Source organism: Rattus norvegicus, chromosome 19 (assembly GCF_036323735.1).
Source record: "Rattus norvegicus strain BN/NHsdMcwi chromosome 19, GRCr8, whole genome shotgun sequence".
Classification (NCBI taxonomy): domain Eukaryota; kingdom Metazoa; phylum Chordata; class Mammalia; order Rodentia; family Muridae; genus Rattus; species Rattus norvegicus.
This window is the reverse complement of record NC_086037.1, coordinates 13393423-13415181: the sequence shown is the minus strand read 5'-3', so window position 1 is coordinate 13415181 and position 21759 is coordinate 13393423. Positions and strand designations below refer to the sequence as shown.

Here is a 21759-nt window from a genome sequence, read left to right as displayed (position 1 = left end):
TCTGTGCTGTGCAGCACTAACCCTTCCCCATTCTCATTACCTTGCAGCTGCTGTTCACCAGCCCTTTGGGAAGGAAAAGTGGGGGTACGTCCGTGTTCCATTATAGATGAGCAGGGGAGACAGGGCTGCAATAGTTGGGGCAGACAAGGGATACTACCTGGTATAGGCCACTGGACGCTGGGGGCCACAGGCTGCGGCCGCCCTTGTGGGGCTCTTCTAGAGTGACTCGGAGGTGGGTGAAAACTCACCATTATGCTATAATCTTTGGTAGATTAATAACACAGATTAATCCTGCGGGGTCCTGCTGATATAAATTCAAGCTAGGACCAGAGTAGACTGGTGTGTTCAGAGGCAAGGGAGAACGTTGTGACCCTGAGTAGTTAGGCTACTCTCCCACCAGTTAAGGCTCAAACCCCAGACCAACAGACACGCCCGAGGTGCTTATTTAACATATCGAAGCGAACCTGGCCTCCAGGTTCTCCCAGTATCCCTCAGTCCCTGCGGGTTGCAAGGTCCTCCTGTCCTGCACATTCCAACCCCTGCCCTAAATTTCTCCAGCCCAGGTATTAGCCTAGACTTCCCTCCCCACAGCTGCCCTTCCCTACACAATCTAATAATTTTGGTTCTCTGGTCTTTTTTCATGTACCTTTTACCTTGCAGGCCTCTTGGTGTGGCTCTGCTCCCTCCCTGCTGGGCACCCATGTTCACTCTGAATTCTCCCAGAGGTCTTTGCTTCTGGCTATGCTTTCCCTTTTATCTACAATAAACTTTCTCCTTCACCATACTCAAGACCAAGCCATGTCCTTCCTTTTTTCTTTTTTTCCTGGTCACCTCCTTCTAGGTGCTGAGGCATCAGGAAAGAAAAGGAGAGCTCCTGCTCTCAACTCATGCCAGGCTGGGGACAGCCTTTCAGGGACAGTGATACATCAGTGTGATGGAGGTGGAACAAGAACACGAGGTGGCGGGAGCTGTTTCCCATACCCTCTCACTGCACAGGCACTCTGAAAGACTGGCTTCCTTATAACCTCTCTCAGGCAAGAGCGTTCAAGTTTACAAACTAAAGTTCCCACGAAAGCTACACCTGGGTTAAAGATGTTAGAAGGTTGACTACAACTTTGTGATGGCGGAGAGTTGGAATGCTGCAGATCTTGAGACAAATTACCTTGCTTTAGACCCTTAGTAACCACTTATTGCTTATCTTGTGTCTGACCTAACATTTCTGTGACTACCAGGTAACGCCTTTTGGAATAAGTTAATAGAAAACTAGTGTCTACCAACCCAAACTTAGTAATGTCATCAGCTAGCACCTGAGACATGGAGCCTAGATTTTCATGCTTTGCTGTAGCCTGAGTGTCTGGTTTATGGCTTGCTTTTGTTCTCTGCAACTACAAAAAATATCATGAAACCATTTCCACATTGGACCACGTTATTTGGGGTGATGCGAATCTGTATTCTTGGGTCATGGCAATTCATATTTGGTCCGGGGATAGAATGAAGTATCTCTGATTTCCCTTGAGGTGAGAGCTGTTTTGTGCCTACAGGACGCAGACTGAGGACAGAACACAAGAGCAGAGATTGGGTCAGGAGATGGGACACGGCCTCAGGGAGGAGGTGGTGCCCAGTGCTTCCGGGCATGAGCCCAGCTCCTCACAGCAGCAGAAATTTCCAGTGAGACCAGCCAAGTGTCAAGGTGTATGTGAATTGTGAGGCCAGTGACACTGGGCCCTGATTAGCACCACTGAACGACTGCTATCCCCTAGGATGTTAATCCTATAACACTCCACTCTTAGGGCAGGAGGTCAGCAGACCTGAGAAGATACCACTTTACTCCTGCAGCAAAGAGGGGCCTGGGCTATAAAGAATACAAGCAGCTAAAACCTGGCCACCAATCATCACAGCCAGTCAGGTCTTCGCCACTTGGAAGCTGATGGGGGAGGACTGCTTAAGGCCTGAAGCTCCTGACCAACCTGGTCAACACTGAGAGACCCTGTCTCAAAAAAACCAACGCAGGCTCAACCTCCAGTGCTTCTATCTTGACACACGGAAGAGTATGGAACACTGCTGTTGTTCTTCAAGGTAGGGTCTCTCTCTGTAGCCCAGGCTGGACTTGAACTCAAAATCTTCCTGTTTCAGCCTCCTAAGTGCTGTTCCACCACCCCTGGCTCTTTTACAGCTTTGCCATCTCATCGCACTGCACTGGATTTTGGGGGTTCCTCAGTCTTCACCCCCTTCCTTCTGTAGAACTTGATCTCTTCCTCTCAGTAAAGGGAAGGGCCACGGGACAGAATGGACTGGTGTTTTGTTTGAAACAGGGTCTTACACTGCAGCTTATGCTGCCCTGCAATGAATTTCAGAGTCCAGTTAGCCTGGGACTTTGTGGCAATCCTCCTGTCTTAGTCTCCTGGGTGTAGGATTACAGATGTGAGCCACCGCTTCTGGTGGGAGGTTTCGAAACGTGTGCTCTCCCAGCCAACTGCAAAGAACATGACTGGGAACCCTACACCTGCCCATCTGAGTCTTGGATCGGTCCAACCTATTCTGACATGAACCCCAAGGCAGAGAGGGTCCAGCAGTGAGATTTAATCAGCGCTCCAAGGTACTGATGTAGCAGCACTCTTATCCAGGAGTATTTTTTGCCCGAGGCAGGCAAACTTTCAGGGCAGGAAGAGATGCTGAGCTTTGAACTGAACGGCATCTTAAACCCAAATGAGCTTATCCAGGTCTCTGGACTTTCAGGCTGGCTTTGAAGGCCAGACTAATTTGCCTTTGTCTTTACATAAGACATCTGAGAAGAGGGCTGCCTTCTCTTTCCGGGTCTCAAACAACGATTTATGGTGGGGTTTTTGTGAAGCACCTGGGCTCCAGGCGCCAGAGTTCCCTGCAGAGAACTGATGAGAACCTCAAAAGAGCCACTAACAGCTGCAGTGGTGGTTACAACACAGCTGGACTAACGACTTCGGGGAAGCCTTGGCTTTCAGATCCAGCCTTCCCAGGCTGGACCAACGGCGAAAAAAAAACATCAAAAATAATTTCACAATGCGGTCAGATAAAGGGGATGTGTGTCACGCCCAGACCACCCATTCCTGGGTAAATGTCGCCAGCTGGCCTTCGCCCGAGAGTAGATGCTGGGCGCCGGCATCTTCCCATGGGCTCCAGCTTCAGTAGGCGGTACCTCGTTGACAATGACAGGCGTTAGCCATGTGCCAGGAAACATCCTCAATGCCTCGCGCTTATTAATGCATTTAATGATCAAAGAAGTCCAGCAAGGCCATGCCATGATCCTTAAACTATGGGCGAGGACCATCAAGGAGGCGACGTCACATAAACCCGAGTCTCCCGACCATGGGGACAGAGGCGCGGCCGAACCTAGATACCCCGGCGTCTCGGAATGTGAGCGGCGGGTGACGCGGCGAATGACCCAGGCGCCGCCAGCCCGGGAGAGGCTCTAAGCCTGCGCGCGCCCAGCGGTGGCGCGGCCCAACGCCTTCTCACCACAGCAGTCCCTTTAACCCAAACTTTCTCCCTCTACTCTGGACCCCAGCACGCACACATTGGCTGAGCCACATCCGCCCAGAACTGTCTCCTTCTCCTGCCTATTGGTTACATCAAGCATCAATCCCCATATAAGAATTCCGATTGGCCTGTGCTCTTGTCAATCAGGTGGGAGTCATAGGGTAGGCGGAGCCCAGAGCGCCGCGCCAGCCTCGCAGCCTAGCCTCCCTCCTCCCAGCCCTGACTGTGGACTCCGACAGGTCCCAGGGTCGAGGCCAGAGCGGCACACAGGGGCGGGACTGCACGCGGCTCCCGGGACTCACCGATCCGCTGTCCCACGGGAGAACTGAACGGGTTTCCCAGGAGAAAGTCCATTGCCGCGGCTACCACTGCCACCAGCTCCCAGAATCAGGTGACAGCAACCGCCGGCGCCGCCGACCCGTCACGTGACCCGCTGGCCGGCCCGCGGGGAGGTGCCGGCAGGCGGGGGCTCTGGGGCGCAGCCACGAGCCCCGCCCCCTACCGGGCTGCCCCTCGGCAGTGGCTGACGCCACACCAGGGCGGGGCCTGGGAGAGCTGGCTCCTAAGCCACGCCCCCGAAACTTCTATGTGCGCCGCAGTGGAGCCTAGAAGTCTTCACATCCGGAAACTGGGTCTCTGGCCAAGGAAAGACCTGGGTCAGGTTACGCAAGATAACGAAAATATTAGCATCTTAGCCTTTAGTCTTGGGGACCAAGCCCTAAGGACGATAGCCTCCTGTCCAAGTCGGACTCGAAATTTCTATTTGATGTCTCCCTGCTCCAGGAGCCACTCGTTTGTGGCCAAAGAGGAGGCAAGGACCTGGGTTTGTGCTCCTTTGAGACAGAGAATGAACTGAACATACTGTGGCAAGTTCCTTTACCTGGTAAGCCACCTCATCCACCTTGGCTCTTGGGAAACCAGAAAAGTGCTTTTTCTTTACCTGTTCCCCTCATCTGTAAAGGTGGTGGTGGGACGACCAATATCCATAATGTAATGCTTTCAGAGTATTGAGATGACATGAAAATCACTCAACAGGCATTCCGCGATGGTTGCTTCTTCCTTGCTGTATCTTTGTATTATGTTTTTAATTTTTTTTAGATTTATTTATTTATGTATGAGTACGCACTGTTGCTGTCTTCAGACACACCAGAAGAGGGCACTGGCCCATCACAGATGGTTGTGAGCCACCAGGTGGTTGCTGGAAATTGAACTCAGGACCTCTGGAAGAGCAGTCATTGCTCTTATCCTCTGAGCCACCTCTCCAGTGCCAGGCATTATGTTTTAAATTTGTAATTTTTAAAAATCCTGTATGTGTCAGATCGAAACTTACGAGGAATTGATTCTTTCACATTTAATCTCTTGAGATTAAACAAGTACCGTGGGACATCTCACTTCCTCTCTTCCATTCTTGGCAGGGCTGGGGCTCATCCTAGGACCTTGTCACATTAAAAGCCAATGCTCTGCATCCCGTTTTTTTGGACACAGTCTCCCAAGGCTGGTTTCAAACTCAGATCTCAGGGGTGTTGGAATTAAAGGTGTATGTACATTACAACATGCAGCCTTTAATTATTATTCGTGTTTTGCTACTTATGATTTTTAACATCTTGTATTTCCATTAACTTTTTCCTTAGCCATGAAAGGCCAAATTTCCATATTTCAGTGTTTATAGTATTAGCACACATTCACGTCAGGCCACATGGCTGTAGACTCAGAGACAAGGAGGTGACATCACATCCCCATTTTTTTTTAAATAGACAAGACTCTGGAAAGATCCTGGGATATGAACTACTTTTTAGCATAGGATTTTCATGCAACCCTGACAAAGATTGATGGATACTTCTTGATGTAGGCCAATAACATATTGTATATGGTTTCATCTGCCAAGCACTAGAGCCACACTTATCCGATTCTCTCCTTTTATAATATAAGAAAGTGATATTTGAGAGCCTTTACATATAAGGTGTGTTCAACCTGAGACACAGGGCTGCATGGCTCAGGATCGATAGGAATGTGGTAACTTGGCCTTTATTTCAGGTTTTGGTTTAAAAACTTTAAAATTTTAATTATGTTTGGTGTGTACCTCTGTGTGGGTGTATGCACTTGTGTGCCTGTGCCTAAGGAGGCCACAGAGGGTGACTGATCCTCTGGGACTGGACTTACATTCGGTTGAATGAATGCTGGGATCTAACTTGGGTCCTTTCCAAGAGCAGGAAATAGTCATAACCAATGAACCATCTCTTCAACCCCCCCACCCCCCGCCCTTTTAGAGAAATGCTAGGGTAGAGTAGAGTGAATGACAGGTTTTACAATTTTATAGCAACTATGACTAGCCCAATTAGGGAAAAGACAGCTAAGACTGGACTATAAATATTAAAAATGAGATCTTTAATATAAGTACAAAATTTTGTTTCTTTATACAACTGTAATAGGATTTGGATCAAACCACTAGGATTTATTTAAAAAACAAAATAAAACAATGATATAAAAACAGCAAGAAGGCCTGAATCCAAAGTTTTTCCTCTAATAGTACCAAATACCACAAGGTACAGATTATTATACAAATGTGTACAAATCTTTAATACAAATACAACAGGGCTAGGCTTCAGAGGAAAACAAACACGAAAAAGCCCGTTCTCCTCAGGAGTTCACAACTGTCTGTAGCAAGGGCAATGGAGGACTGGCTGCTTCCTAAACGATACATGCCTTCCTTGGCCTCTCCTGGGTGCCGTTCCTCACAGCAAACTTCTGCAGGTTCAAAGGAGGTTCTGACATGTTAACTCAAATTTAAATTTCTGCTTTGCTTGATTTCAGTTCCCACATATTCCTGTTCCTGTCTCCATTTCTCAGATTACATCTCAGCACTGCTCTGAGCTGAGATGGGGACAGAGCCTCCAGAACTCCTGTGAGAAGCTCGGCCATGACAGCAGTCGGGCTATGGGAAGGTGTTACCTAGGATGCCAGCTGGCTACATGGTCCCCAGAGGTTTACAGTGATGCTGCCATGTTCTTCCAGGCCAGAGGAAGAAAGCTTGGCTAACTCACCACATTTCCAAACAACCCTGGAGTGTTGAGATATCTTCTCTCTGATGGGAAGCAGGCCTGGTTCTTTGGGAATAAGGGCAGTTAGAATGGTGCCATTCCTTTCTATTTCACTTTCCTAACATTATTGAGGGCCATGAAGTTCCTTTCTGAGTCACAACACCTAAACATATGGACGACTTGAGGCTTTTAGACAGACATTAAGAAATGACAAATCTGTATGCTCCACATGTTCCTGCTGCTGGAGGCTTGTTTTTAAATTATATGTACAGAAATTTACAGGATAAATTAAAATCTAAGAAATTCTAAAGAGTTAAATACACATAATTAAAATATACACTCAAACACACATATAGATAACCCTACTGAGAACCAAGGACTTCTCTGTGGTCCAGCTCCGTGTGGAATGCAGAGCACAAAGTACCCACCAGGGGAACCAGAGCTGAACCAAGAGCCACCAGGCAGCTAAGCTGCAGAATCTCTCGGGAGTTGGTGGGCACCCAATGCCGCCAGTGAAAGACGGCAGCTTTGTGTTTTGTACACCAAGCCTTGCTGGCCAGACAAGCAGGTTCAACAGGTGGCACCAACAGCTTTGGTTTCTCCAAGGTATTTATTTTTCTGTGGCCAAGAATCACACACTGAGGCTATAGATGGTGCCCACGACTCTGTGGTACTGTGGGTACAATAAAACTGGAGACACAGATACCTCTTTAGCAGGAACGGGAATGAGTCCCCTACTCAGTCCACCTAAGCTCCACCTCCCCCAGATTATCCCATGTTGGAAAGTCTGTAGTCAGCTGGCCTCCTCCCATGATCTTCACTACACTTCTGATTCTAAGACAGGTAAGGCAAATGGTCAGCGATGGGTCTGCAGGCAAACCCAAGCTTGGAAAAAAAATCACATTTTAGCATTTTACAAGGAGATACATATGGCACCCAGAATAAGCCCCTAGTCCCCAAATTACACTGATTTTTTTAAGGCAGATTTTTTTTCACAAAAAAATAATTCCAAGCCCACATTCATGCCAAAGTTTCCTTTTAGCTAAACCTTTGCCATTTCATAAAATTATTAAAAGCAAAGTAGTTATAATCCTATGTATATACTATACATTATATATGTATATATAGATATAAAAATTTAAAACCTACACCCAGAGGTCAGTGGAAGATCTGGAACAGTCATATATACATAAACGAAGGGGTAGACAGTCTTCTGTCCCAGGCTTCTTGGAGGTCACAGTCCGGGCATGATGTATGCAATGTTGTCCAGCGTGTTTGACTGCAAACAAGGAGAAAGGGCTCAACCGCGGGACACCTCATTGCAGTTCCTGAGACGCGTCATGCTCAGGGGAGAGATGGGAAAGAAATGGACCAGACACACCAGCAATGCTGCTGTCAGCTGCTGCCCTCACGGGGTGAGTAGGACTACTCTCTCCAAAGTACTGTTCGGGAACGGCATGTTTTCTAGTTTCCCTGAGACCATGCAGTTGATAACACAGTGTCACGTGCCGTGGACAGTATGTAATGGTTGATAACACAGTGTCACGTGCCGTGGACAGTATGTAATAGGAGCGCCATGGCCTCATGAGTGGTGGCTGGCAGTGCTCACTGAGGTAAGGCTTTCTGGCTCCCAAAGGCTCCAGCCCTCAAAAGTTAAGGGAAATCACCACCCCCATCACAACAACAACACTCACCAAGACCTGTTTAGGACAGCCATTCAGTTCAGGTAGTTGTGTGGTCAGGCATGCCAAAGGGCCAAGAGCACAGATAATGGAGTCCAGGAGCACTGACAAGCTTCCGGACACTGCTACCATGCCCTGCAAGAAAAGCAGACGACTGAGTCACACGCAGTCGCTCTTCTGTTCAACTCTCTTTTATGTCCTCTCAATAACACACAGTAACAGACAGCAGTGTGGGTAGACAGCAGAGGATCTGTGAGAGGCTGGGCCCCCAGGCTACTGGAATTCACTCCCATGTAAGATCTCAATAACCATTTGTGTGTGTGGCTTGTACACTGCACTGCTGTTGTACGTTCTCCCCAATACTCGTCTCTTACAGTCGCTACATGAAATACATGTGCTCAGAAGGCCAACAGGGACTCTAATCACCCTCCCTACTCAAAAACTCCCCTGAAGCTCCCGAGCAGGAACTACAAATACCTCAGTGTCCACCAAGACATCTGGCGTTGACATTTCGTCTCGTCTTCCTACCTTATGTGCTGTATGCCTCCGCCTCAACAGTTAAGCAGGAAGAGTCATCTTGAGACCTGTTTAAAGTAGGGCTGGGAGCCTAAAGCCTCAATGGACCTCTGCAAAAGACTCCAGCGTAACAGGCATGTGCTGTCTCTGTTCGAAACTTTTCTCTCTAGTTCTCTAACCCACACCCTTCCTTCTAGGCCTTTGGCTTCCCTAAGCTGGCACACTGCTCACTCTTTCTCTCACTGAGTCAGGCCCCTAGCAGTAGGACTACAGTTCCATGTACAATGCCTAGGTGACACTCTGTAACAGTCTTGTAGTTACGAAGAGCAGCACAGGAGAGCTGCTCCGGGAGGGGAAGGACAGTTTGGCTCTATTTTTGGTACTGAAAGTTGTGTAAATTTGTGATAACGAGGCTCGGATATTCAATGTCTACATTAATGAACTATGTAAATCAGTATTCTCAGTGTGGTATGCATGTTAGGTGACATATATTTGAACTTCAACTATTTTAAGTTACATATCTACTAGGCTGTGTATTAGATAAAAGTCAAGGGACTGGAGAGATGGTTCAGGAATTAAGAGTACAGGCTGCTCTTCTAGAAGATTTGGGCTTGATTCCCAGCACCCACATGGTAGTTCCCCCCCCCCCCCCCCGGAGCTGGGGACCGAACCCAGGGCCTTGCACTTCCTAGGTAAGCGCTCTACCACTGAGCTAAATCCCCAGCCCCCCACATGGTAGTTCTTAACTACCTGTGCCTCCAGCTTCAAGGAAATGGATGCCTTCCTTTGGCCTCCAATGGACACTGCATTTTTGTACTACTCATTGGTACACTATGTACTGTGTGTGTATGTGTGCGTACACACAAACATACAATGAGAAACAACTGCTAATGGGCTTGAAGTTACTTTCTAGAGTAACAAAAATGACTTAGAGATAGTTATGGGTCCAAAACTGTGAAGCGTATTAAAAGCCACCAATCCTGCATTGCTGTAAAAGGGTGAATGTCTTGGCACATGAAATGTTTTATTAAGGCTGGTACAAATGGTAAGGGCTAACCGACTGTGCAAACTCTCCCTGTCTGGTTATGGCACCACTCCTTAAATGCAGTTTCCCCTTTTGGTTATGGTACCACCCTTCAATGCAGTTTCCCGTTCTGTGATGGTTGCTCAGGATTTGGAGGCAGGACGGGGTTTGCTACTATTTGTTCTTATGTATTGCTATTGCTGCTGCTTTCAAATTCGTGATCCTCCTGCCTTCCCCTCTTCATTTCTAGAGTTACAGATGTGCTCACTGCTCAGCCTCAATTCCCATCTGAACTGCATGTGCTGTGGGAATAGCATGATGTAACCTCGTCCGTGCCGCATGGCTATCTGCTTGTATCTGTATCTGCATGGGCTGTAGCTGTCGTAGCCACCTCAGGTACCAGGTCAACACCGAGGCATCGCTATTCCTGAAGAGGCCGGCCCTGTGCTTTTAGACATGCAGCTGAGTGTCTGGAGCCTGTGCTGTAACACAGACTCTCGAATCAGCTCTTATATGTGTGTGTAAGCTGTCAATCACATAAAACTGCCTTTCAAATTAGACTGCAAAAGCATCCGAAGACAGCAAATAGACACTTAGATTTTTCCACAAGTTCTTGGAATAATCTCCTAAGGAACTCAAAAGTTTCTGCCAAATGAAAAAGAACTATTTGGGAAAATGTGGACAATGAATGGTGCATAAAGCTTTAATTTTCAACTCTTAAGGAAATATAATAATAGTTAAATGCAAAAATACAATAAAGATTGCAGGTTATTTTATTCTGAAAATACTTTTACCCATCTAGGTATTTGAATATGTTTAAGAATGCACACATTTTTTTCAACACCTGCTGCCTTTTTAGAAACCAGCCAAAGAACTCAGATACAGATGCAACACCTGTGGCTTTTGCCATTTTGTCTGTGGAATGACAATTTAGGTTTTGCATAAAAAACAAGTCATTAGCCTTTATATTTCTACACTGTCTAACTTAAAATGTCTTCAGTGGCATACATTAACTTTCTGCTGAGAAGTCTCCCAGCTGAGAACTGAGCTGCCCCAGCACTGAGTTAGCTGAGGGGCAGAAGCGTCAGAAGTGAATTAAAGCTCAGAAGTATAGACTCCTGTCAGGTACACAGCATTGTACAACCTACATGCACAGAACAGGTCCATTTACTGTCTGCATCCTTTTCTTCCTTTGACTTTAATTAAACAACACCAAAAGACTGTGTGTCTGTGGCCCAAGTTTGTGCGTGGTTAAAGAGGGCCTTTGGATGCCCTGACACTGGTGCTAGGGACAGCTGCAGGCCACCACACGGCTGTGGGGCTAAATCTGTGACGTTGGAGAGCAGCTGTGCCTTTCCCCACCCCACTTTCTTTTTCTCTTTCAGTTTTTTGAAACTCTATGTAGCCTGGCTGCCCTAGAATTATGTAGAAGCTGCCTTGAACTCAAGAGACCTGCCTGCCTCTGCCTCCCAAGTGCTGGGATTTAGATTTAAGGTGAACATACATCTTTCATCTTTTGAGATTGTAATACAATCACCCCCCCTTCCTCCCACCAAACCCTCCCAAGTTCCCCTCCGTTCTCTTTCAAATTCATGGCCTTTTAAAAGTCATTAACTGTTGTTATGCATATGGGGGGTAGTGCTTTTCTCCTAAACACATAAATATAACCTATTCAGTGTAGGCGACGTCATTAGACAGGTAAGGGCTGGTACAAGTTAGGTCAAGGCCACGATTGAACAGGACAGGGGCAAAGCTTTTGCAAGGCACAGAGAAGGGGAAGGAGGAAGAGAAGGTGGAGACAGAGAATGACCCATATCTGGGTGGTCTTGAATTGCCAAGGTAGCTGGGATGGATTTCTGTAGGCAAATTTATCTCATCTAGGTAGGCGGCTTATATCTTTATCAATTGGTTGTGGGTTCACTGTGAGGTTGTATTGTGGATTGAGAATTTAATATGTAAATCTGATTGATAAATTACAGTTTATTGACTCATGATTTCACTGATTGTTGTGAATGTGAGCGGAGTCCATGGCAGGGAGCCGTGATAGGCCAGCCCACGCCTGGACTTCTCAAGCCCTGATTTTACCCGGTAGTTGGGACCAGAGGGTTTGAGGCTAGCAGAGAGTCTCTGGGAGAGATACTAATCAGAGATAAATTATGGTTAGTTCCATTTGGCCCCACGGGCGCTGGAACTAACACTAGAAAGCAGCGTGGCAAGGTGCTGCACTGGAACAAACAGCCCCCGTACCACCCGAGTTAGAGTACTTGGGGGCAGTGTGGAGCGGCTGAGAGAAAGACACCCACAGTGCCAGGCGGCCCCACGGTTGCGGGCATTGGCATGGGATAAGAGGTTTAAAGGTTTTTGAATATTTACCACAACAGTTCAGTTTGTATGTTATTGGTCTATTTTCAGAGCTGACCCGTTAGTGTTAAGATATCCAATTGGTATGCTTGTCCCTGGGAAGACTTTCTTCTGCTCTCAGCAGTCCTTAGGTACCTGTAGTTTTTGGTGTAGGTTGAGCCCTGTGAGCTTTTCCACAGCACAAAGGTAGGGTCTCACTATATGGCCCCGGTTGACCTCACACTTGAGATCATCCTCCTGCTTCTGGCTTCTGAATGCTGTGATTTTCAGAGAATTTTGGGACCTCTTCTCTCTGTATAATCTTGTCTGACATTTCAAACTACACAAAATGCACTAAACAATTCTGCTTTTAGAAAGTACCAGGGTGTTCACTAAGATTTTCATGGCATTTTAATTTACTTGGGTTTACTTATTTTATTTGTTTTTGAGACAGCATTTCAGTGTATAATCCAGGTTGATCTTGAACTTGCAGGAAATCTGTTTCAGTCTCAGTTCTGGGATTAGGGGGCTGAGCTAACTTTTTTTTTTAACATTAATTTGTAGGTCTTTTTAAAAGATTTATTTATTTTATGTGAGTCCACTGTTGCTCTCTTCAAACTTACTAGAAGAGGACATCCAACCCTATTACAGATGGTTGTGAGCCGCCATGTGGTTGCTGGGATTTGAACTCAGGACCTGTGGAAGAGCAGTCAGTGCTCTAACCACTGAGCCATCTCTCCAGCCCTCTGCTGAATTTTTAAAACCTAGCGACAGGTATCTTGACTTCTTTCAGCAACACTGTTTCTACTGAATGGTATAACCATAATGTCTGAGAACGGATGGACAGACTTGCAAATCTTTAGAAATTTTTTAGCGCACTGTGGGTTCCATGGCATAACTTTAGGTAAAGTAGTGGCTTGTTAAACGAACACACGGATCTAAATAATATAAGAAACAGGAGCCCTGCTGATGAGCGCTGTGCTCACCTCTGTCTCCTGCAGGCGGTGTCCAATGAGGCTGAGGGACTCTCCCAGCAACTGGAGATGAGCGGCGACATCAATGGGCTCGGTTTCAGGAGCTTTGGCTGGTGAGGCTGGCAAAAGCATTGTGGTCGGTGGGGACTTCTTTTGGGGTGAAAGTATTCCCACAGAAGAAGCTGAGAAGAGAGGATGGAAATTTACCTATGGCCTTCAGTGTCACAGTAATGACTATTTTCCCTCTTGAAACTGTAGCATCAGCTACCCTATCCACATGTGTGCAGTTCCCACAAAGGTCAGGAGAGGGCAGCGGAGCCCCAGGAACTGGAGTTATAGCCTGCTGTGAACAAGTCAGAGGCTGGGATTTGAACCCTAGTCCTTTGCAAGAACAGCTAATGCGCTCAACAGCTGAGCCGTTTCTCCAGCCCTAGCTGTGGTCATTAAAAGGCTGTGAGAAAAACAAAAACACATCATGTGTGCACGTGTGACTGGGAATGCACACGACACACAAAGGTTCTAACACTCACTCTCTGGGTCTCAGTGGAGTCTAGACTTGTCTATTTGCTGTACTGCTCAGGCTGGCTTGAACTTGCTGCTCTCCTGTTTGCTGGATTACGCGGAGGCGGAAGGCCCAGTCTTTGCCTTAGATTCTGGATCCTTACAGTCAACTCCATGACTTCTTAGTTTCTAAATCTGAACTACTTTTATGCAGCCTGCCACATTCAGTAATACTTAGTTAGACATCAAGGCCCACTTCTATTATAAGCTGCTTGCTCTCCCAACCTTCTAGCAAAGCAGAAGAGACAAGTGTCTGCTACCTCTGACTTTCATGGTGCCTTCTGCACTGGACGCTTTTCTTTTCACAGTTGTGGCTTCAGCTTTGTTCTGTTTGTGCTGCAGATACTGAGCCTTTTGCTTCCAGATCTGCAACAGATCACAGAGAGTTAAACAGATCTGCAACAGATCACAGAGTTAAAACAGGTCTGCAACAGATCACGGGGAGTTAAACAGGCAAAAGAGGAAACAAAGGGAGCAAGGAGCCAGGAGAAGGTTGGAGAGGGGGCAAATAGTAACTTTGGATTGTGGCTTCACTACAGTGGCTTCAAGGCTGATGAGCTGATATCTTAAATGCAGGGCTACAAGCATCCACTCTCAGTGCTAAGGGTCAAGTCTCAGTACTGTTGAAATACTTTAAGGTTAAATGTACATTATACAGTGGAAAACCTAATAATGTCCTGTGCCTAACCTTCCTCTCTACCTGCCTGGTAATGGAAAACAGCAAGCTATCAACAACCATCTGGGTAGAAAAGAGCTATCTATCTAAAAAAGCCATTCTTTAAATGATGATAATCTTCAAAAGAATGATAATTCTTGTGGTTTGAATATGCTTGGCCCATGGGAAGTGGCACTATTAGGAGGTGTGGCCTCATGGGAGGAAGTGTCACTGTGTAGGCAGGCTTTGAAGTAGGGCTCAAGCCCACCCAACGCAGAAGATAGTCTCCTCCTGGCTGCTTCCAGATCAAGGTGTGGACCCATGGCTTCTCCAGCTCCATGCCGGCCAGTTGCTATGCTTTCTGACATGTTGATAATGGACTGAACCTCTGAAACTGTAAGCCAGCCCCAATTAAATGTTTGTCTTTATAAGAGTTACCTTGGTCATAGTGACTTCCTGGCAATGAATCCTAAGACACCATAACTACCACTTACACTGGCTGGGATGTGACTGCACGAATCACGTAACTGTCTGTCTGTGACTTTTCTTTTTGTTTTTTTAAGACAGATTTGAGATCAATCATATTAGTTTTTCATAGAGTAGACCTCTAATGGAGATGAGAATGGAGATCCAGAGTCTGGCTAAAGGAATCTGATGGCTTTTCTTATCTAGAAGGTGATGCTCTCCAGTTCCTAATACTATGCCTGACTGGCGCTGCAACTTTAGATTTTTTCTTTTAGAAATATTTTAATCAACTCGGATCTTTTTACTTTATTTAAGTCTGGCTTGGGGACAAAAGGTAGACAACAGTAGAAAAAGTCAGTCTCCTCATAGCAAGAACAGTCTGACAACGACAGTGGCCATGTCCTCTACTAACCACTGCTACTGCTTCTTTCTCACTGTTTGAGGGTTGTGTGACTGGCAGGTAAAACAAAATGAAAACTACGTAATGAAATATACTTACCAGTTTGTCTTTTTCTGGCAACTGCTTCCATACTTCAGCCAATTTTTTACTAAGTTCCCCAAAATCTGATATAAAAGAGTTAAAAGAAGAAACAAACAAACAAAACAGAACTGTAAGAAAATAGAAGTCTGGGGAAGCAGACACTAGAAAAGGGATTGGTGGAACAAATTTCTTTTTTTTTTCTTTTTTCATCTACTGAGAGAGGGTCTCTCTGTACAGCCCTGGCCTTGGTCTCAGACTCAAGAGATCCATCTGCCTCTGCCTCCTCAGCGCTGGGATTAAAGGCTGTCACACCATGCCTGGCAATGCCTAATGTTTCACAGCACCTTTGTAGAGTGGAAAGCCATTTTCTACATAAACCCAAGGAGACTGTGGCATAAAGTGAACTGTGTAAGGTTGCTCATCTAAGTGCTTACACAGACAAGAACCAACACAGGGAGTTCAGGGAAAAGGCTGTGCTCTTGGAAAGAGCGTGCATGTTTGCATGTGCATGTGCAAGGATGCCCAGGATGCCCATGCTCTTTCATTTGTTTCTTTTTTCTTTTTTTTTTAAACTGGGGAATCTTTTTTTTTTTTTTAAAGATTTATTTATTTTATTTATATGAGTACATTGTAGCTGTCTTCAGACAAACCAGAAGAGGGCATCAGATTTCATTACAGATGGTTGTGAGCTACCAAGTGGTTGCTGGGAATTGAACTCAGGACCTCTGGAAGAGCAGTCAGTGCTCTAACCACTGAGCTATCCAGCCCCCCTTTCATTTGTTTCCTTTGAGACAAGATCTTGCTGTACAGCCCTGGTTGGTCTGAAACCTGTGATCTTCTTAGGTTAGTCTTCCCAGCCCAGAGGTTACTTTATACTTTCCTCTTTTATGGTTAAGAAATACACACTAGGAAGATGGCTCTATGGTATAGTACTTGTCATGTAACTCCAACAATCTGAATTCAGATTCTCCAAAACTGTAAATGCAAAATTTTACAAGAATGTAAAAGTCAGTTGTGGCAGTGCACGACTAGAATCTTAGCACTGCAGAAATACAAGGAACCTTGGAGTTCACTAGCCCTCTAGGCCAGAATAGATGAGTTCTAGGCTAAATGAGAGACCCTGCCTCAAAAAGTAAGATGAGGCTCTGAGAGTAAAGATACTGACCACTAAGCTTGATGAACCCAAGTTTGATCACACACATGGTTTGGAGAACTCAATCCTACACATTATCTTCTGACCGCCATTGACATGCATGTGCACACGCAGACAAAATAATACATAAAATTCAACAAAAAATAAGGAAGAGCTAGACACAGTGGTGCACCTTTAATCCCAGGCAGGGAGAGGCAGGTGGCTCTGTGAGTTCAAGAACAGCCTGATCTACACAGGAAGTTAGTTCTAGAATGGCCAGAGCTATATAATAGAAAACAAAACCAAACAAAATTCTAATAATAAAAATGAGGAGAGCAATTGATGGAGGTAACACACACACAGACACACACACACACACACACACACACAGACACAGAGACACACACACACACACACTGACACACACACACACACACTGACACACACACTGACACACACACACACACACACTGACACACACACTGACACACACACACACACACACAGACACAGAGACACACACACACACACACACTGACACACACACACACACACACACACACACACACACACACGGTAAACTAAAGGATGTGCAGAACTCAGGAAATACACTTGTCTTTTGTTTGAGCCTCAGTTGTGGCCGCAGCCTCAGCCTCAGCCTTCCTGGGACTATGGGCCACTGCAGCTGGTTTCAATTTGTATTCTAATGCTATAGGGGGAAGGTGCCCAGTGATCAAATAATCAAATACCCTGCTTCAGAGAGGAGAAAGTAAAAACAAAACAAAAAAAACAAAAACCCCAAACTCAGAAAGGTTCTTACCTATACCTGGATGGTCAGCCACAATGGTTACCCGGTATTCCTTACAGAATACCTGGTAGGCAGACATGTTCTTCTTTTTCGGCTAGTGCCACAAAGAAAATAGAAGAAGGCAAAAGTTGATTAGGACACGAGTAGTACATTTTCAACATTCTCCAGTCACAGAAGAGTTCCAGCTATGAGCAGCCTCCCTGAAGAGGATAACTTAATTTTTAATCCATGTTACCTATTACTCAGGTTAATTATCAGATCTAACTTTGGAGGTAAAGACCACATGCTAAAACATCTATGAATACCTTCTTTCATATGTAAAAATCCCATGTTGCATATTTCTTTAAGCATCAAGTACTAACAAGATCTCCACCCTCTTTGGAGGAGACTAATTCATGCTGGAGAATCAAAATCACATGACTTCCTTTTCTTTCTCTTTCTTTTCTATTTAGGCTTTTCCAGATAGGGTTTCTCTGTTTAGTCCTGGCTGTCCTGGAACTCTGTAGATAGGGGCTTATGTCTAAGGGCTCCACCTGCCTCTGCCCCTACAGTGCTGGAATTAAAGGGGAGTGCCACCACTGCCCAGTGTTTTCAGTCTAGCTTTTCTCAACAAAACACCATGGAAACCTGACAGAAACTCAAAACCAAATGAAAGAATAACAGGGAAACCAACCAACCAAAACCCTCTCCACTTTCTTCATGTAGAAGCTTCAAACTATGGTGATCTGCTTTGCCTTAAGGGTCAGAGTCAGACTTGTGACTAAAACGCAAGTAACAACATCCCCGCCCCCACTCCGTGTCACTTCACAGAGCTGCTGGTTTGAGCAGGGAAAGCTTTCTGCCTTGCTCATCAACACTTACCTGAACTAACCGTGTGTTCACACCAGTCTATCTTCACCTATTTGCACGCTAACCCTTCTCCCATCCAGATAATTTGTACAAGTCTGTACATTACCCGATCTCCCCTCCTGCATGATCTATCTCATTGCTAATTCCTCAGTATTTAGCAGAACATTAGAAAGAATATGAATACGGGAACTTTCCCCCTCACTGGGCCATACCACAGGCCTTGCAATAGGGATTCTAACCTCTAACAGTGCTGTCTAAACACAGGGCAATAGTTACTTTCCCCCTTGCCTCAAAACCACGTAGAGTTTAAGATAAAGTACCTTCATAAAATTAATCATAATTTTTGGTCAATGTCCGAAGTCATATATTGAATTCCCGTGTTAGAGAGGACTTTATTCATTATAAATAGCAAACAAACTGGTATTTATCAAATAATTATACTGGGTAATGGTTTAGTAAAATGAGCTTGAATCTCAGATCCTTCAGGAAGAAGATCAACTGTGGGGAACATGTGGAACTTTGCCTCTGAAGGCCCACCACCATCTTATCCAGCTGTGCTGTCTACTACATGGCTGGTCTTGAGTAAGCACACAAAAAACAGACAGCTTTTCTTACACGTTGCAGTAAAAGTATTTGTACCAGAGTGGGGTGTTTCACACAATCCCAGGACTCAGCAGACGGAGGGCAGGAGGACCGACGTGCTCTCCAGACTGAGGTGCGTATTTTACATATCAAAGCAGACCTGTCCTCTAGGTTCTCCCAGCATTCCTCATTCCCCACCTGGCATACCCTGCCCCCAACCCTGAACTTCCCAGTCCCTGGGCTGCCCATTCCCAGAGGCTCCTTCCTATAGAATCCAGACATTTTGCACCCCCCTTTTCTCTGTGCATACACCCCTTTCTCTTTTTCTCCCCCCCCCCCCACCTTTCCCCATGGTGACTCCCGTAGCCCCGGTCCTTGGGGCCAGCGAACTTGCCTGCCTGAGAGCAGCTTCCCAAAAACTTTGCCTTTAATATGATCGGATCTGGTTTAAATTGGTTCATTTCACCAATGGCAGATAAATAACCTATCACATATAATCTAATCTGGCTTAAACTGGCTCACTTTACCGGCACAGAAATAATCTATCAATAGGATATATATTTGACACAATAATGCAGAATTTGAAGGTCGGTGGTAGTGCATGATTTTAATGCTAGCACTGGGAAGAAAGAAGTTGATGAATCACCAAGTCCAGGCCAGCCTGATTTACAGAGTGACAGCCAGGGCTACACAGAAAAACCCTGTCTTGAAACACCAAAACAACAACTGGCAGAATTTGGAGACTAACAGGATCTAAACAAACTAAGCACCAGGTACACAAATGTCTTCATGTTCCTGAGTTTAGTTTCTTTAAATAAAACGTAGACGTCTGATGTGACAGCCCACTGGAAGAGCACTGGTCAGGCATGCAAAGACATTCTGTACCATTCGGGAATGCAAAGGTGGGGTCAGTCAAATGATTTATCTAAATCAAGGCAAGTCATTTCTCATGTCACGCGTATCATTCCACAGAGAAAGCTCTGCATCTTCTGGGCTTGAACGCCAGACTGACTGTGCCCAGGTTGTCATGAAGACCAGAGCCCACGGGGAATGGTTGGCTGATGGACGCTGTCATGTTTAATAATACACGACTGCTAGGTTACTCCCCAGACCTCTGACTACACCGACAGCTAAGGTTAACACTAAGAAACAGACCTCTAGACGCAGTTTCTAACAACTAGTTCAGCACTAGACGTGAGCACACAGATGTAATCGGTTACTTCCTCACCTAAACTCACCACTCTATGATCCAACTGTAATCACGCATTCTTGTTCCTTCTGCTCCACAAAAAGCTCATCTTAGAGAATGTTTATGTTGTTAACTCATGCTGTTATCTCTTTTGTAAACTTATAAGCTACAAGAAACCCACTCAGACCAAATAGACTACACCCAGATAAGTACGTCTGCCTAAGGTTCCCACTTATTACCTATTCCAAAGGGGATTCCTCTGGGTTTCAAATGTACACATAAGAAAATTTTCTTTTCTCCCAAATGCAATTACTCTTATTCTCTACCTATAATAAATATATATGTGTTTCAGCATCTTGTCAAGTCCAGGCACTTACTACACCCAGGACAGCTCCAGAGAAGTGACCTCCAGATGTTCAACCTCCTCACAGACGCAGACACTTCTATTGGACCTGTTCTTCCTGACCTCTCCTCAGATGGTTCCACAGACCCCGGACAACAAGGAAACAGCCACTCTCCTTAGACTGGACAAACACCCCAGACCCACTTTTCCAGGTTCCCTAGAGACACGTGTCGCCAAGACAAGCAGGAAGCAGTCAAAGACCACGACCGCCCTATTCCTGCTCCACATTCATCTTTCTAATTTCTTTTTTAATTAAACCCAAACGGGGGATGTTAGCATTCTGTCTAAGCTCCACCCCACAGTTACCTGGCAACAGCCAGGTGTGCCCGACACTCTAAAAGGGGCTGCTGGCCCCTCCTCACTCTCTTGCTCTTCCCCTCTTCCCCCTTTGTCCCTTCTCTCCCCATTCCCCTCCCCCTCCCCTCCACGTGCTCATGGCCCGCCTCTACTTCTCTCTTCTACTCTTCTCTCTCTCTGCCCTGCTACCCTCTTAACTCCCTCGAGATGCCCCACATAAACTCTATTCTATACTATTCTATTCTATACCATCGTGTGCTGGTTCCTGGGGGAAGGGGTGCCTCAAGCATGGACCCCCCACATCTCTACAGAACATAATCCCCCTTTATCTTCTATAAATACAACATCCACACTTCAGCAAGTGCTCTGTGACGTTGTTTTTGTGATAGGAGGAATTCTAAGATGTCTTCCAAGGCTTTCTGGTATGCCTTACATCTGTCCTTTTGTGAACAAGGTGCTAAATAAGAAAGGTACTGGTTCCTGTCTATTGTATCACAGGGCGGAGGAGACTGTGCATACAGAATGAGATCTGAATCTATCAATCAGAAGGAAGGTTTTCCTGAATAAGGAAGGCCTGCTTTCTCAGGTGAGCCCTTAAAACACTCTGGAGGCAGAGGCAAGCAGACCTCTGTGAGTTCCAGCCAGGCCAGTAGGAGCTACACAGTGAGACTTGGTCCCAAAACACAAAACAAAACAACAACAAAAGAAGACAAACCTACCAAGTTATTTAGTAGCTATGACAAACTGAATCAAAGTTTGTATACAGAGGTAAGAGACCCAGAAGAACCATCACGGTCCTCAAAGAATATCCAATGGGCATCCCTTACCACAGTACTGACTGGCACAAGAACATTTAAGCACAGCAGAGAGCCCAGATCTACAGCAATGCATGCACTCAAATGATCTCTGCCAAAGGAACAAAGGGAACACAACAGAGAAGAGACCCTATTTAAATGGAACTAGATAGTCACAAGGTGGTGGAAAATGTCATCACTACAACAAGACCTTGACACAGACTTTATACCCTTCAAGATAATTATCTCAAAATGGGCTTACATAAAATACTAAAGGGCCAGCAAGATGGCTAGGGTGGGGGTAAAGGTACTTGCTGTCAATCCTGAGGACCTGAATTTGATCTTGGAGCCCACTTGATGGGAGGAAAAAAACAATTCCTGCAAGTTATCCTCACACATACACACCTGACAAATGCACCCCCCACCCCCAAGAACTGTAAGATAACACAGCAGAGA

The 21759-nt window shown here is 45.8% G+C and overlaps 2 protein-coding genes and 1 long non-coding RNA gene across 20 annotated transcripts in view; 1 reads left to right on the top strand and 2 right to left on the bottom strand.

Moving 5' to 3' along the window:
• The window catches only part of Tom1 (target of myb1 membrane trafficking protein), a 34903-nt gene extending 30948 nt beyond the window's left edge, over window positions 1-3955 (bottom strand). The window contains exon 1 of one of the 4 annotated variants that reach the window (XM_006255145.5): window positions 3816-3955. In XM_006255145.5, the coding sequence (XP_006255207.1) occupies window positions 3816-3867 (52 nt within the window). In that variant the 5' untranslated portion in view covers window positions 3868-3955. The remainder of the gene's footprint in view (window positions 1-3815) is intronic. The other 3 variants (XM_017601310.2, NM_001008365.2, XM_039097811.2) reach the window with 3 other exon arrangements.
• LOC102556139 (uncharacterized) lies at window positions 607-20866 on the top strand. Of its 11 annotated transcripts, none has more exons than XR_010060043.1 (6): window positions 607-3904; window positions 4297-4396; window positions 10024-10169; window positions 13115-14978; window positions 18516-18753; window positions 20162-20866. It is a non-coding gene; the product is annotated as an uncharacterized LOC102556139 (long non-coding RNA). The 11 variants fall into 11 exon arrangements; XR_010060040.1 differs by having other exon boundaries at window positions 609-3904; window positions 13115-13200; XR_005496828.2 differs by lacking the exon at window positions 10024-10169 and adding an exon at window positions 7877-7966 and having other exon boundaries at window positions 610-3904; window positions 13115-13200.
• Hmgxb4 (HMG-box containing 4) overlaps window positions 5876-21759 on the bottom strand; it is a 38748-nt gene continuing 22864 nt past the window's right edge. For all 5 annotated transcript variants that reach the window (NM_001415031.1, NM_001415032.1, NM_001415030.1 and 2 more), the window contains 6 exons: window positions 17202-17283; window positions 15268-15332; window positions 13909-14014; window positions 13100-13269; window positions 8246-8368; window positions 5876-7830 (listed from right to left, as the gene is read on the bottom strand). In NM_001415031.1, the coding sequence (NP_001401960.1) occupies window positions 7786-7830; window positions 8246-8368; window positions 13100-13269; window positions 13909-14014; window positions 15268-15332; window positions 17202-17283 (591 nt within the window). In that variant the 3' untranslated portion in view covers window positions 5876-7785. The remainder of the gene's footprint in view (window positions 7831-8245; window positions 8369-13099; window positions 13270-13908; window positions 14015-15267; window positions 15333-17201; window positions 17284-21759) is intronic.